The sequence below is a fragment of the Chanodichthys erythropterus genome, chromosome 10, assembly GCF_024489055.1.
Source record: "Chanodichthys erythropterus isolate Z2021 chromosome 10, ASM2448905v1, whole genome shotgun sequence".
NCBI lineage: Eukaryota > Metazoa > Chordata > Actinopteri > Cypriniformes > Xenocyprididae > Chanodichthys > Chanodichthys erythropterus.
In genome coordinates this window covers 25,816,201-25,833,534 of record NC_090230.1, presented here as the reverse complement: position 1 = coordinate 25,833,534, position 17,334 = coordinate 25,816,201, and the positions used below count along the sequence as shown (strand labels likewise).

The 17,334-nt window shown below is 45.6% G+C and overlaps 1 protein-coding gene across 1 annotated transcript; it reads left to right on the top strand.

The window, feature by feature from the left end:
- The first annotated feature begins 13,146 nt into the window (after window positions 1–13,146).
- LOC137028222 (uncharacterized protein F54H12.2-like) lies at window positions 13,147–14,448 on the top strand. Its single transcript, XM_067396994.1, has one exon. The coding sequence runs from the start codon at window positions 13,147–13,149 to the stop codon at window positions 14,446–14,448; it is 1,302 nt and encodes a 433-aa protein (XP_067253095.1).
- The last annotated feature ends 2,886 nt before the right edge of the window (window positions 14,449–17,334 follow it).

Sequence of the window (17,334 nt, the reverse complement as noted above, 5' to 3'; positions counted from 1 at the left end):
GGGGGACGAGGAGGATTTAACCGTCTCGCCCCCTAAGGAACCTGACGACCAGGTCGTGCTGACCAACAGATTTGCCATCTATGTGGTCGTGGTAAGCGGAGATAGCAGCAGAATGGACTTTGAGGGTGGAGGGGGACAGCCTACGCTCCAACCCTTGCTGCAAGAAGGAAAGCACGACACCGATCGAGCATCTTCGGGGGTCTTCTCGGCGAGAAGAGCACCACTCGACGAACAGGTTCCACTTCGAGGCGTAAGCACGTCTCGTAGACAGTGCACGTGCCGAAGTGATGGTGTTAAGTACCTCGGGGGGTAAGTCACCTAGAACCTCCGCGTCCCGTCCAGGGACCAGACATGGAGTTTCCAGAGGTCTGGACGCGGGTGCCAAAGAGTGCCCCGTCTCTGAGAGAGGAGGTCCTTCCTCAGAGGGATGGGCCAGGGAGGGGCTGTCGCGAGGAGTGAGAGTTCTGGGAACCAGGTCCGGTTGGGCCAGTAAGGCGCAACTAACAAGACCTGCTCCTCGTCCTCCCTGACTTTGCACAGGGTCTGTGCAAGTAGGCTCACTGGGGGAAACGCATATTTGCGCAGGCCCCGGGGCCAGCTGTGAGCCAGTGCGTCTGTCCCGAGTGTTCCCTCGGTCAGAGAGTAAAACAACTGGCAGTGGGAGGTTTCTGGTGAGGCAAACAGGTCTACCTGAGCCTCTCCGAACTCTCTCCAGATCAGCTGAACCACCTGGGGGTGGAGTCGCCACTCTCCGGGCAGCGCAGCTCGTGATAGCTCGTCGGCCACACGGTTGAGCACACCGGGGACATGAATGGCGCGAAGCGACCTCAGATGCTTCCGACTCCACAGGAGGAGATGGCGGGCGAGTTGCGACATGCGACGGGAGCGTAGACCACCTTGGCGGTTGATGTACGCAACGGTCGCAGTGTTGTCCGTACGGACCAGTACATGCTTGTCGCGAAGCAGGCCTTTGAGGCGGCTCAGCGCAAGGCGTACTGCCAGCAACTCGAGGCAATTGATGTGCCAATGCAGATGGGGTCCCGTCCAAACCCCTGAGACTGCATGCCCGTTGTACGTGGCACCCCAGCCGGTGGCAGAAGCATCTGTGAAAACCACAGCATGCCGGGACACCTGTTCTAGGGGCACTCCTGCCCGGAGAAACAAAGGGTCCGACCACGGACTGAAGGTTCGGCGGCACTCCTGAGTGATTGGCACCCGGAACGTGCCGCGTTGCCACGCCCATCTCGGGACTCGGCCGTGAAGCCAGTGCTGAAGCGGTCTCATATGAAGCAGCCCGAGCGGTGTTACAGCCGCTGCAGCCGCCATATGCCCCAGGAGCCTCTGAAAAAACTTCAGTGGGACCGCTGTCCTGCCATTGAACGTATTCAGGCAGTTCAACACCGACCGAGCACGTTCCTCTGTGAGGCGTGCTACCCGTTCGACCGAATCCAACTCCATACCGAGAAAAGAGATCCTCTGCACTGGGGCGAGTTTGCTCTTCTCCCAGTTGACCTGAAGCCCCAACTGGCTGAGGTGCCTGAGCACTAAGTCCCTGTGTTCGCACAACTGATCCCGAGACTGTGCTAGAATGAGCCAGTCGTCCAGGTAGTTGAGAATGCGAACACCCTGTTCTCTCATGGGAACAAGGGCTCCCTCCACGACTTTCGTGAAGACGCGGGGAGACAGGGCCAGCCCGAAGGGTAAGACTCTGTACTGATATGCTCGACCTTCGAACGCGAATCTCAGGAATGGCCTGTGTCGCGGAAGAATCGAAACATGAAAGTACGCGTCCTTCAGGTCGATCGCTGCAAACCAATCTCGGGGACGGATGCACTCGAAAATGCGTTTCTGCGTAAGCATTTTGAACGGTAGCTTGTGAAGGCTCCGATTCAAAACTCGCAGGTCCAAGATCGGTCGTAACCCGCCGCTTTTCTTGGGTACAATGAAGTAGGGGCTGTAGAACCCTGACCTCAAATCGGCTGGAGGGACCGGCTCTATCGCGTCCTTCGCCAGTAGGACTGCAATCTCCGCACGCAGAACAGGGGCATCGACATCTTTCACTGAAGTGAAGAGGACGCCCCTGAACTTGGGGGGACGCCGGGCGAACTGAATCGCATAGCCGAGCCTGATGGTCCGGAGGAGCCAGCGAGACGGACTGGGGAGCGCTAGCCAGGCTCCCAGAGACCGCACCAGCGGCACCAAGGGGACCACCGGCGTACCCGCCGCGGGGCAGCGAGGTGGAACGCAGGGACGCGGCCCGGGAGGCTCTCTGTGTGAGGCGGCCCGAAGCGGGGTCACAGTGTGCTGTGCAACACTTACCTGCCTCCACGGGTGGACAGAGGGAGCAGTCGAGGATTTGCTTACCTGCTGCTCGCTGCTGTCCGCTGGCGACAGAAGAGGTGGATGAGAGTGGTGAGGTTCTAGCCCTCCCACTGCTCTCCGAGCCCTCTTCGGACCCGGAGATAAAGGAAACTGCTCTTTTCTTGAAAATTTGGGTACCGCTGGCCGTTGAGCCAGCGGCGGAACAAAAGGAAACAACAAAAGATTCTCCACCCGGCCCTCCTCCGGGGGAAGGAGTGGTGCATTCACCACCTCCTGAAGAGCAGTCCCCTCCATCTCCGGGTCGCCCGTCCTAGGGCCGCTTGGACTTGGCCTTGCCACCCTTCTTCTTGGGGGGTGGCTGGACGGGCTGGGCGCCCCGCCCGCGACCGGCTCCACGGCGCCGCTTGGATGGAGGCTGCTGCTGCTGGGGCGCGGGAGCGGGGGCGGCTGCAGGGGGCGCCCTCGGCGACGGGTAGTCTGAGGTGCCGCCGGCGGTGGAGGTGCAGCAGCTGACCGCCTCGGCAGGATGTGACTGATGGCCTCAGACTGCCTTTGTACAGCCGAGAACTGTTGGGCAAAGTTCTCGACCGCGTCGCCGAAAAGGCCGGTCTGGGACACGGGGGAATTAAGAAACCTGACCTTGTCGGTATCCCTCATGTCCGCAAGACACAGCCAGAGATGGCGTTCCTGGACCACCATAGTGGACATCGCACGACCCACTGACCGCGCCGTAACCTTCGTCGCTCGAAGCGCGAGGTCCGTCGCGGCACGAAGTTCCTGGAGAACTTGTGGATCATGACCACCCTCGTGCAGGTCCCTCAGTGCCTTGGCCTGATGGACCTGCAACAACGCCATAGCGTGTAAGGCAGAGGCAGCTTCCCCACAGGCCTGATAAGCCTTGCCGGTAAGATCCGACGAGTACTTACAGGCCCGGGAAGGGAGAGACGGCTCCCCCCGCCAGGTGGAGTTAGGGCACAGTTGCATAGCAACAGCCCGTTCCACAGGGGGTATGCGCGTGTAACCCTTCGCTGCCCCGCCATCAAGGGTGGTGAGGGAGGAGGACCCACCGACACGGTTTCGGGCAGTAAAAGGTGCCGTCCACGTGCCCGTGAGCTCTTCATGCACCTCCGGGAAGAAGGGCACTGGGGTGGGGGGCTGAGAACCAGCCCTGGCCACCCCGAGATACCAGTCATCCAACCTCGAGGGTTCGGGACACGGTGGAGGATTCCACACGAGCCCGACCCTGTTGGCGGCCCGGGAAACCATCATTTCCGGGTCCGTGTCGGGCACAGTTGTCACCCCCGAAGGAGGCAACTGCGCCGACTCATCCTCCCCAGAAGTATCAGGCTCACCCTCCGATGCAGCGATCGACATCCGGTCGTCTGGGGGAGCTCCGAAGGAAACGGATGGTACACACCTCTGGGGTGGTCCACCACGTTCCGAGGGCAGCTCTACTGGCTGCGGAGCGCACGAGGGGGGAGGGTTCCTAGGGGGTTGGTTCCCCGAAGGAAGCGCGCTCACCGTTATCCTCAAGTCACCAGCCCCGCCGCTCGCAGCAACCCTCTGAGGAGGATTGGAGCGAGGCGTCGGGACCGGGACTCCACCCCTTTGCAGAAAGTGGAGTCTCGACCGCAACTCCGCGATGGTCATCTTCCCACAATGGGTACATGACTCATCCACAAACGCTGCCTCAGCGTGCCTTAAGCCCAAGCACGCGATACAGCGCTGGTGACCATCCCGAGGCGCCAGGTAACGACCGCATCCAGAAACACACAAGTAGAACGACATCTTTAAAAAGACGCGAACTACTCGTGTTAGCTCTTTCAAGGACTGACTCTTTTAGGTGCTGAAGCACGCAGGGGAATAGCCGCTGCAGCACAGACAGGGAATGTGCAGCCTGTCGTGTGCACTCTCCTTGAAGGCGCTCCTCTTACCAGCTGTAACAACAGCTTTTTAGCGCTCTAGGCGCACCGTTTCACCAGCCGTGAGAACGGCCTTCACGCTGATTACAGCTTTGCTCAATCAAATTAAAGGCAAAAACAAAAACAAAAGGAGAATCGGCCCCGCTGCTGCGCTGTCCGCCTGCACCTCGCAACAAAGAGACGTCTTGAAGAGAGACTCGTTCACCACACTCGCTTTCAGTAGCTGTCTTCATAGAAGGTTTGGCTCCGAAGCGGAAAGCTGAAGATGCAACGCACCTGCTGCTCATTATATACCCGCGCTGCGAGGCGAGCAGCTGATGCATATGATTGCATGCCAATGTGCATTGGCTCGTTTAGTTACACTCGAAGTAGATTGGCCTCTCTAGCGAGATTCCTATTCGTCGGTCTGTCCGACGTACGTCGAACGTGACCGACTGAATGGGAACTCAGTATTAACTGCTTATTTATTTTATGCAATAGTTTAATAAACATCGGATTTGCAATCGTGCTGATGTTCAGGAAATCAGCACTCTTGCTCATGATATTGCGTAACTCAGTCATATGACACAAGTATAAAAAGATATGAAAAGTCAAACAGATCCTCATATCTTGATGTTTGGGGGAATTTTAACTGCATTTTAATAGGCTACATCACGCAGTGATAGCGTGTACTCTTAAAGCACACACGTGCAAGTGCTTATTGCACCTGAACCCCCCACACTTCACCCACAAACATCCAGCAGAAGCTGTTTATCCACCCAACAGATCAAACCACATTTCTGTACATATTTAACAAATGAGACGAAAAAAAATTGCAGCAGCATCACTCGAACGCTAAAGAGTAAAAATAAATTCAAGTCCAAATTCAAATCCAGTGATGGAGAGGCCCTGATACACAAAGGTAGACTGTAAAAAAATAAGTTGAGAAAACTATTTTTATCTAAATTTATCTAGGTAAATTTTGTTTTTGTGAATAAAAAATTTACAATGCAACACAAAAAAATTGACAAAAAAATAAACAGCTTGGTCACAACCAGAAAAATATAAAAATATATCTTTCAGCGAAAATTTTAAATCATATTTTATAAAGGAAGACAAATAATAACTTAAGTCATCCCAAAGAGATTTAAGATGATTGCAATGGTAGAATAAAGGAAGTAACGTTTCTTCCTCAAATTTGCAGAATAAACATAAATTAGAAAGATCAAAGAAAGAAGCAAATTGGGAGTTTGTTGGGTAGACATTATGTAAAATCTTAAAGTGTGCCTTTCTTATTTTATTGGAAATGCAACATTTTTCTGGGAGTAACCATGATTTCTTCCAATGAATTTTGTCAAAAAAAAATTGTTCCAGAATATTTTACGTCTAGGAGATGTATACACTGAATAATGTAATACTCGCTTTATATCTACTGTTACATTTTTTTTTTATTAAGAAGACAAACACCATCCAATAAAAGTTTAGGCATAACTGTTTTTCTCTCATTAAAGCAAAGGTATGTTTTAAATAAATGCACATAACTTGGAGACAAAGCTTTGAAAACAGAATTGAAAGTTCTAGCTGAGGGAAGAAAATTATACAAAGTCATAAATTCTTCATATTCCAGTATAGTACCGTCATTTGTAAATTAATCCAAAACAAAAACAATGCCTCTGTCATATCACTTTTCAATATTTTTTTTTTTATACATGAAAAATAAAAATAATATAGAATATATAGAATATTCAAAAATATTCAAATTATTCCTAAGAATTTCTTTGTGGGGAGAAACGTTGTGCATGTAACACACATATTAATATATAAACAATAAAGTAGAGAATGCCCCTATCTGAAGAGTCAGAGAGTTTCAGTCAGAATATTTGTTCTATGTAATTTTTTTTTTTTTTTTTTTTTTTTTTAATTTGCCTCTTGCCCTTATTGACTGTCTTTCTCTGTGGTTTTTCTCAGTGCCTAAATAATCTCTTGGATGTCTCCAATAGATTCATTTTTTTCACCTAAAATCGACCAGGAGGAGCTCTAGGACTGACCAGTATATAATTCAGTAACAAAACACTGTGTTTCTCAGAGATGTGTGACTGCTCTTCTGTGGATTTGTTTGGAATGATATTCATGGAAAATAACAAAAACAGACAACATTGTGTACAAAATGTAACTCAGTATTAACTGCTTATTTATTTTATGCAATAATTTAATAAACATCGGATTTGCAATCGTGCTGATGTTCAGGAAATCAGCACTCTTGCTCATGATATTGCGTAACTCAGTCATATGACACAAGTATAAAAAGATATGAAAAGTCAAACAGATCCTCATATCTTGATGTTTGGGGGAATTTTAACTGCATTTTAATAGGCTACATCACGCAGTGATAGCGTGTACTCTTAAAGCACACACGTGCAAGAGCTTATCGCACCTGAACCCCCCCCACTTCACCCACAATCATCCAGCAGAAGCTGTTTATCCACCCAACAGATCAAACCACATTTCTGTACATATTTAACAAATGAGACGAAAAAAATTGCAGCAGCATCACTCGAACGCTAAAGAGTAAAAATAAATTCAAGTCCAAATTCAAATCCAGTGATGGAGAGGCCCTGATACACAAAGGTAGACTGTAAAAAAATAAGTTGAGAACACTTAAAAGTTTAAGGCAACTAGCTACAGGAGATTTTTGAGTTTTCTCAACTTGTTGTTGTATAACAAGTTCAGTTTACAACAAGTTGAGAAAACTCAAAACTGTCCTGCAGCCGATTGCCTTAAACTTTTAAGTTTTCTCAACTTTTGATTTTTTTACAGCGGCTACACAGAAAGCACGATCACCTTTTGATTTGCAATGAGACCGAGGGACAGATAAAAGTAACAAGATCTTAATGACCTAACAGCTGTGTATGGCTTAACAAGATCAGAAATATAATCAGGGGCCAAATTGTGCAATGCCTTGTATGCGAAAAGAAGGGCCTTAACCTGTTACCCAGCACTGGCACGCAGACGCACCGAAGCTTCTTTGTTTAAATTAGCTCAAATTTACTGTTAGATTTAATATAATTACCTTGACAAACTATACATCATTAAAAAGATCTAAGACTCAAGCTTCAATTTTTAATCTTTATTTTACACTCAACATCGTATAGTGACCATTATTTGTTAATATGCGTCGGGAGTTATGAATATGAGAAACAGAGTCGTTACCTTTTCATTGAAATATGAGCGTCAGCTTCAGCCATTGAGAAAAAAACTCTGTACGATCATCATGAAAAAACTCCACAAATAACATCCCTCGGGGCTTTTAGCTTAAAAGCATGCACATTTGGAGAAATATTGATGGACTGTCATACGTTTGTCAAATTTCTATACAGAGGAGTCATATTTATTCAATTTTTACCCAAAACGCGCTGTTGTTATTATATGAGCGCTGTATACACTGACTACTGTGTGTCCAACACATACCCAAAGCCGGAGGGCGCTCTGTGCACCTTTAGTCCACAAATTATACAGCATGAACAAGAGGCAGTCATGTGACATACACAGAACTAACAGAGGCTACCAGACATCGCTATAATCATTGATATAAACATACAGAACGTCACTTTTGAAAGTAATAAATACACGATTGTGACGATATGTGGTTTATCTGTGTTCTTCACGCCATATCAGGTGTTCATAATAGTAGATTATATTTATAATGCAATGCTAATCGAGATAGCTTTTCTCATTGTGCAGAATAGCCTAAAATTATATATTTTCTGTCTGATTTTTGATCCAAAGCCACATCACATCAAAGAAGGTTATTTAAAACAATCGACTAGTAAGTTTGGAGAAAAAAACGTGGTTTTAATCTTATAAATTGTCGTGTTTTGATGGTGTGCTAAGCTAACATGCTAACGAGCCCAGATATGCACCTGTTCTAATCTAAAGCTAATGTAAATAAATATTTTTTTAATCGTAAAGCTCAGGTTTTTTTTTCTCTTTTTTTCCAAGAAGGGCATTAGATACAGTTTGAAAGAAGGTGAAGTGAGAAGTTTGGTGAATGAAATGAGGGATTAAATCATCTTGAATAGAACATCAGTAATTATAATAGAGACAAAAGAAAAGAATAATAAGAGCTATAAGATGGCTGAAGAGGTGTGAATGTGTTCAAGGGAGACTGACACTAGTAGTTATTACCCTGGGGCATGTGTCAAAAAGTGATTTATTGCTTCCGGTACCACCCCCTTCCGGACCACCCATGTCGTCCCCCCTCCCCACATGACCTTGAGTGTCCAGCTGTGTCAACACAACCTTTGACCCCGATGTCATTGACCTGTGACCTTCGGATATTAGGATGAATGTAATGTTGTTTGTGTTTGTCCATCTGGCTGTTGACCCGTGACCTCCGGGAGTGAATGATCGTTTGACCCGGTTGTTTGAACAGATATTTCGGGGCTGTCGCATTCCGTCACAGGGTTATATAAATAGAGGTTCAGACATTCTGCAAAAATGAGAAGAGGAGCTATGAGCTACATAGACATGGCGCATTTAAACTCACCTAGAACTCCTGAAATGGATAGCGATGATGACTCGATATATGACGGGCTGGAAATGGCACCAAAAAAACATTGCAGACATACGAGTATAACAAAGTTTCTCCATGACAATACGGATGTCGTGAAAAAGGAGAATATAATGTCCAATAAGCGGGTATTTGGATACATCTTTCATAAAGCATCCAGAGTCGTGACTCTCTACACAGCAGATACCCTCGGTGATTTTTACCGGGGGGATCCGTGTGTGGTGTTTCATGAGAAAGACTGGGTGCTGTTTTACGGCCGTGTCTGGAAGGATCTGAATGACTGCCGGGGGATGCCATTGTACATCTCTGAGTTTGACGGTGTGGTGCCGAATACCCGGTTCCGTGTGGTCGGAGACCATTCTATGAAGAATGACGACGAATATGTCTACATTTTCTGCTGCAAAGACAAGACAAAGCTCCGTGACCCACCCCGACGCCTTGTGGAAAAGGAAGAACACGACAAACTGTACGAGATGCAGTTTTTGTTCACATGGCGTGATCTGGATCTGCTGAGTGGCTTTTTCTCGGCGATAAACAAGATGTTCAATTGGTGCAACATACATGATGGTTACAAGAAAATTAAAGTGGCCCTGTTCCACCCAGAGAGATGCCCCCGCAGCGACATGTACGAACTGCCGGCCCCGCCCATTCACTACAGCCATTAAAAGAGCGGGTAAGTCTAACCCACCAACACTTCTCATTTATAAGCCATGGCTCGAGACATGTCTCCACAGCAGATGCACTGCTTCATCAACTCATACAAATGCGATCTCGATCATCCTGATGATAATGCTACGGATCATGTTCTAACAGAAAACACTTCTGCAACGGACAGTTCGAAAGAATGGTTGGATAAATTCTGCACAGAGCTCGGATACCGCAACCTCTCCTTCCTGACGGAACTCTACGCCGACACACCTTTCGCTACTAAACAGGATTTTGACGTGACAGACGGCTGCTTTACCGATATCGGATTCAAGACCGTGAAAGCCACGATCGCAGCGCTGCTGCAGCACATCATCAGCAACAAGTTGAAGGAAGACTGTGAGGGCTGTGCCATTGATCACCCCAGCCAGCTCCAACACTCCTGCCTGTTTGAACCACCGACATTTTTCTTCGATACTCACTTTGACGAACTGACCCGCAAGCTGTTTAAACCCAGCCTTCGCCGCGCTATCGCTCACGCGCTACAACGCTGCGGACTAAAGTCGCACCCTCAACGGATTCAAGGAACAACCGGAGCTATTCTGCATGAATTAAAAGAAGAGCCGTACATCGGCAGCAGGCTGCAAGCAATCAGGGACGAGCTTGTGGACGAATCGTGCAAGAAAGCAGTCTACGACGCGGTCGATATCTGGTCGGGTAAACCCCTTACGGATGGAGAGTAACCAAGAAACCGTCAGCAGCACCACCGACACTAACAACATGGGTCTGGTATATAGCCTAAAAGATTTTATGGGAAATATGTTCAAAGAACATTACAGAAGAGAACTCGAGAGATTGCTGGAAGAAGTGATCATATTTTCAAATTCTGATGATGAAGAAGAAGATGATGATGATGATGATGATGAAGATAAGCGTGTAAAGAATCTCAAGAAAGTAATGAAAAATGCTCGAGGAGTGATATGTATATGGGGTAAAATGATCACCGAATGTGCCAATAACGATGAACCGCTTTCTGTTTTAAGAAATGTTCTGGATATAGTGTGTGAAACAGAGTTGCGTTTTGCCGACATCACATGTATCTGTGCCTTTGTAACTGATGTTTGTGAGGAGTTGGTGTTAAAAGATGCTGATTTCGATGTAAATCCTTTTATTGAAACAGCGGTTGATCATTTCTTAGATTGTGATTTAAAGACATGTCGTGAATTTCTTTTCTGGTTAGAGTGTATCTAACAAAATTTTACTCTTCATACCCTGCATGTAATACCTTGTCTTTCTTATTTTATTGTCTTATTACTCAGAGATAGCTATCATATATCCTATCATGTATATTTTCTTGTTTTATTACTTTGAGATAGTTGTCATTATCATATATCCTATCATATATCCTGTAACGTTTTTTAATAAAAAGTTTAACGCATACCAGCCTTTGTCTTATTCTTTTGCAAAAGGTTGAGCCGATAACATGGCAGAGCTCATGAAAGATGCTTATTATACACCTTCCAAACCCGGATCATTAGGGGGGAAAAAACGCCTAAAAGACGCGGTCTTTAAGGATAGTGGCGTCCGTCTAAGCGATAAAGAGGTTTCAGATTGGCTTGCCGGTGAGGACGCTTACACATTACACAGAACCGACGTGTACCGCAGAAATTACAGACTGATCAGGGGACGGAATTTTTTAACAAGCGTTTTCAAGACTTAATGAAAAAGCATAACATCACTCATTTCGCAACGGCTACGGATTTGAAAGCTAGCGTCGTGGAGCGTTTTAATCGAACATTAAAAAGTCGTATGTGGAGATTTTTAACGGCCACAAACTCCCACCGGTACATAGATGTTTTACAAGATATTATGGAGGGGTACAACAGCAGTTATCACCGGAGTATTAGGATGCGACCTTTGGACGTCAACAAAGAAAATGAGGCGAGTGTGTTTCAAAACTTGTACGGTGATATAAAGAAGAATGAAAAGGTTTTATTTAAATATAAAGTCGGAGATCTTGTTAGGATCTCTAAAGTGAGAGGGCCATTCGCCAAAGGGTATGAGCAGAACTACACAGAGGAATTTTTCACAATATCCGCATGCATTCCTCGTCAACCACCTGTCTACAGACGATCTGATTACGACGGTGAGATCATCGACGGAGTTTTTTATGAAAAAGAGCTACAAAAGATCATTGTGAGCAAAAACAAGTCATTTAAGGTGGAAAAGGTTTTAGGGGAGAAAAAACAGGGGGGGGTCTACGCTCGTTTTAGTGAAATGGTTAGGATGGCCGTCGAAATTTAATAGCTATATTGACAAAAAAACTCTGGTGGATTTGCAAAAGCCTTAAAACGTGTAAACTCATTACGGATCGGTTCATTCATGTAAAGGCTACTATCATGGAAGATCAAGGTTTCTATGTTACGTTGCCGTGCAATGCATCTTTGGACGTCTATCCTGAAAACCGTATATCTAGTTACAGAACGAGGCTATCTACAACCATCAACTTGAAAGGAAAATGGGATGTTGCGCTTGCTGAAATTGAATATCCTAAAAGTTGGTACACCTTAAGTGATAAGGATGGGGGTTTCACGCTTTACAAGGCCCCACTCCCGACGGCAAAGGAAGGAGATAAACCGGGGGAAAAGAAAAAGATTAGAAAGATATCGGGGGCTACTGTAAGAAAGGAATTAAAAATAAATGGTGGATACTACGCGACCATTTACGATGTAATCCTTGAGGTAAATAAGGTTCTTGCAAAGAACGGAGAACTGCGTTATGATGAATTGAGAAACAAGGTGTATCTAGTGGCAATACGTAACATAGCGGTAGGGTTCTATGGAAAACTCGCCACTATTTTAGGGGTGAAGCCGGATGATCCTCTCGGACGTGAGGACTACCATGCTGAAGCTGATTTTACAACGAGTGTTAATACATACGCCCCTTATCAGGCTGATATTAACGCGGGTCTCTATACGATCTACGTTTACACAGACATTATCCAATATCAGGCCGTCGGGGATTCGCACGTCCCCCTTTTGAGATGCGTACATATATCGGGTGAAAACAAGGAAACGGTTAGTGTTAGATACGACAAACCTCATTACGTACCGGTCAACAAGGAGCTCATCACGGACATTGTCGTGGAATTGAAGGACGATCATAACTGCGAAATACCATTTTCTTATGGAAAAGTTGTTGTAAAACTTCACTTTAAACCGTCGAAACATTCTATTCTTTAAAATGAATTATTATAACCCCGTGAGACGAACGCTGCGGAATATGTCAATTATTACCGAAATCAGGCCGGCGGAGGTCTGCCAGGATACGCCGGGGGCGGAGTTATGTATGGGGCCGGTCTTGGTGGATTGTTCAGAGGTTTGTTTAGGATGGCCATACCATTTCTCAAAAGAGGGTTCAGCATTGCCAAACCTCACCTAAAATCGGCCGCCAAAAATATAGTGACAGACGTAGTCTCGAACGCTCTGTCGAGATCAAATAACGACGACTCTAAACCGCAAGGTGGATCAGGCTTGATGGTAATGGCACGAAAGAGTCTATCTAAACCTCCGGGTATAAGGAGGCGTGGTCGTACCGTGACAAAAAAGAAGAAAACAGCCCGTTCCTTCAAGAAGTTAGCAGTCGGTAGTAGAAAGCGTAAGAAGTCTGTGAAGCGTAACGTATCAGTTAAGCGAACCATTTTCTAACATGGCCTTACTACACCGCATGTCAGGCGAGTGCATCAAGTCTGAATTGGACCTATTCACGGTCCCGCTAACGCAAACTGTTATTGAGAAAAACAGCTATTTAGAAGTTCCTCCATTATCGGCTATATCGGACTCTGCTCCGTTGGAGTTTTTTATCGCCGGAACCGGCGAGGATTATTTGGCCCTAAATAACACCTTGGTGTATCTACGGCTTAAAATCACAGCCCCTGATGGCAGCGACCTAGCGGACGACGCAAAGGTCGGTCTAATAAATTACCCCGGAGCAACTATATTTTCGCAAGTCGACGTCAGTCTTGGTGATCGGCTGATATCTCAGAGTTCGAGTACCTATCCATACCGGGCCATAATCGAGAGCCTCATTAATTGCGGTAAAGATGCGCTGGAATCACTCTTCTCCGCGGGGCTGTTTTACAAAGATACAGCCGGTCAGATGGACGTGGCGGATCCCGCGGGCGCTAACGCCGGCTTGACAAAAAGAGCTCGATACACAAGCGAAAGCAAGACTGTCGAGCTACTTGCGCCGATTCACAGCGACATTTTCTTTCAAGAAAAATTAATGCTGAACGGCGTTGACATTAAAATGATCAGAGGCAAGGATGAATTCTGTCTGATGAAAACTGGTGACCCCGCTTACAAATTAAAAATCATGACTGCGTCACTGTTTGTCAAGAAAGTGTCCGTATCACCATCCGTTAGACTAGGACACGCGCAGGCCTTACTCGGGGCCACGGCCAAGTACCCTATAGACAGGGTATGCCTAAAAAATTTCTCCATACCGGCCGGCAGCCGTGTTTCAAATCAAGAAAATTTGTTTTTAGGAACACTGCCAAAATCTTTAGTTCTGGCTATGGTTGATAACGATTCATTCACTGGAAACTATGGGAAAAACCCCTTTGCATTTAAACATTATGACTTGGAGTACCTGGCAGTCTACGTCGACGGACAGCAATTCCCTGCAAAGCCGCTGCAACCCGATTTTGCAGCGGGGCTGGCGGTACGTGAATTTTACCAGCTGGCTATGGCAACGGGTAGAAATCTTAAAAACCAACCGTTATCTATCGACCGCGATGATTTTCTGAACGGATACGCGCTTTACGCCTTTAACCTCACACCTGATGAAGACTGCGGTCAGCACATCTCCCTCGTCAAGTCGGGTAACATCAGACTCGAAGCCCGTTTCAAAAACCCACTGCCGCGCACTATTAATTTAATAGTTTACGCGGTTTTTGACAGCATCGTGGAGCTCTCTAACCGCAGACAGGTTCTGGTCGATTACTATTGAAATGAACACGGTACAACTCACCGCCGTCATGGAAAAAATCATGTGCAAACCACATTTTATCGGTGTTCTACCATGTGATCAACTCCCTACGGTACCGATAACGAACTTACCTGCAATGACGATAATTAATACGGATCCGGCCCACATGCCGGGGGAACACTGGACCGCTTTTTATTTGGATGAGGACGGACCTAGTTGTTTTTTCGATAGTTATGGCAACCCTCCGGACAGTGATCTCTTTCCACCCACCATCAAAACATTTCTAACAACCAACTCCGCTACCACCATATATTCAGCCAGACGAGTCCAAGATTTTACATCGGATGCGTGCGGACAGCACTGTGTGTTTTTTCTGTACCACATGGCCAGAGGTGTCGACTATGACAATGTGCTGAGGCTCTACAGCGACGATTATATTAAAAATGATAAAATGGTCAGGCTCTTTGTGAAAAGATTAAAGCCGAATGTTTGTAATGAAAAATTAAGTCTGTGTATTCAATGTGTACAATCTTGTAATACTTCTACGGACTGTGGTTGATTGATCAAATTAACAATGTGATTGTTTAGTATATAAACGAATAAAAACACTTAAACGGGGATCTTTCTCTTGTCTTTTATTTTACATGCAAACATCCGGTACATGAACAGTGCATTTAGTTATTCCAATATTAACAAAATAAAGAAACCTTAAAATTCTAACCACTGTCCACGATCGAAAGAATGCGACTTAAACGATGAATCCTCTGATCGCGGAGACGATGAGTGGGGGAATTTTTTCTTTTTTGGCTTTTTAGCTTGGGGGCCATACTCAGTGCCGTCGGTGCGTGGTTTACTCTTTAAAGAATTAATCGTTTGTCTAACATGATGATTCGGCACTGTAGAAAATGGAATGTTTAATTCCCCAAATGCTTGTAGAAACTTGGTCCATCCTACGGGTCTTTGGGCATCCCGTACCTTGTGCGGAGCAGTGATATTTTTTATCAAATCAAACATGTGTGACCCCGGTATAACTTTACCCTTGAACACAAACTCCCCCGACTCGTTCCAATCGCTGATCTCTTTAGCTTTAGACATTTTGTCTAATATGTAGCGCGTATTTTTCGCGCTCCTTGATGGTACATTCTTCAGAACTTCGGTCGCGACATCTTCCACATTGCCGTTGTGGCCATCGTCGCAAGGACCACGGTCGTCTTTATGGGTGGGCTCGGAATGAGGTAGTGAAAGGGTTAAAACGCTACTCTCACGATTGCCTTGTTTAACGAGTGCCAAAAACCTGCTCAGGGTGTTTGTATAGAGTTTGGCTTTTTCGTATTGATTCAAATCAGACCTCTGTAGAATACTTCTTATGGTTGTATCCAGATCGTTCTCAACGGTCTGTTGAATATTCTCACGAACATTTTCATTTCTCAGTTTTTCCAGTTGGTGTTGGGGCACTAAATACATCTTCTCGGCGTATTCCATCGTCAGCCCTGTCTAGACACTATTAAGCTTGAAATAAAGGGCACTGCGACACTCAGGAGAGGTAAAAGAAAACCGCCAGTCTGGTTGAAAATGCGCTTCTTGGCAGATATACCAATTTTTTTATTGGTAACAAATTTAATTTCCGATTTCCTCCTCTTCAGTTTTTCGTACTGCTGACGGTTGATAGGAATCGTGCCATAGAGTATGTTAAGAGCGACTTCGCACAATGTTAAAATGAGTTCGTCGGATGCCGATTGTAAAATAAGACGGCGTTGTTTAGGCGTCGATTTATGTCAAGTCAAGTCAAGTCAAATTTATTTATATAGCGCTTTTACAATTGGTAATTGTTTCAAAGCAGCTTTACATATTAGAAGCACAGAAAAAAAGGGAAGTGGTTAAAACTGTACAAACAAGCGTGGTAATATGTAACATATACAAGATGGTGCTACATTAAGCCAATGTCGGCTGACTTCCAGGGGTGGAAAAAAACCCCCTAGGAGAAAAACCCAGCGTGCTAGCACTGGGAAAAAAGTCCTAGGAGGGAAAAAACCCCTTGGAAGATATATATATGTAAATGTATATGGAGATAGATATAGAGATTAAAAATCGATTATATATAAATATATGTAAGCGGATACGGGGATCCTGGGCTACGTTGTAGTCAGGTCCAGACGCAGGTTCTCCATCTGACCTGGATACGGCCTGGATCCAGCACCCGGCAAACCTCAGGATAAGCAGAGAGACAGATATTAGCGTAGATGCCATTCTTGTTCTGATGTACAGGTATATCTAGTGTTATAGGAAATGTTCTCGGTTCCGGCCGACCTAATTATTGCAGCGTAACAATCCTTTAACGGATTTGAAAAATGTTAATGTATTGATAATGTGTTATGTGTATGCAAGAGCAAAGAGATGTGTTTTTAGTCTAGATTTAAACTGACAGAGTGTGTCTGCTTCCCGAACAATGCTAGGAAGATTGTTCCAGAGTTTAGGTGCTAAATAGGAAAAGGATCTGCCGCTTTCAGTTGATTTTGATATTCTGGGTATTATCAACTGGCCTAAATTCTGAGATCGCAATAAACGTGAAGGACTATAATGCATTAAGAGCTCACTTAGGTACTGGGGAGCTAAACCATTTAGAGCTTTATAAGTAAGTAGCAAGATTTTAAAATCTATACGATGTTTAATAGGGAGCCAATGTAATGTTGACAAAACTGGGCTAATATGGTCATACTTTCTGGTTCTAGTAAGAACTCTAGCTGCCACATTTTGAACCAACTGTAGTTTGTTTAAAAGCCGAGCAGAACAACCACCCAGTAGAGCGTTACAATAATCTAGTCTTGAGGTCATGAATGCATGAACCAATTGTTCCGCATTTGTCATTGAGAGCATATGTCGTAATTTAGATATATTTTTTAGATGGAA

Bases quoted from the DNA above. Each gene is read 5' to 3' on its own strand.
- LOC137028222 (XM_067396994.1), top strand. From the start codon at position 13,147: ATGGCCTTACTACACCGCATGTCAGGCGAGTGCATCAAGTCTGAATTG.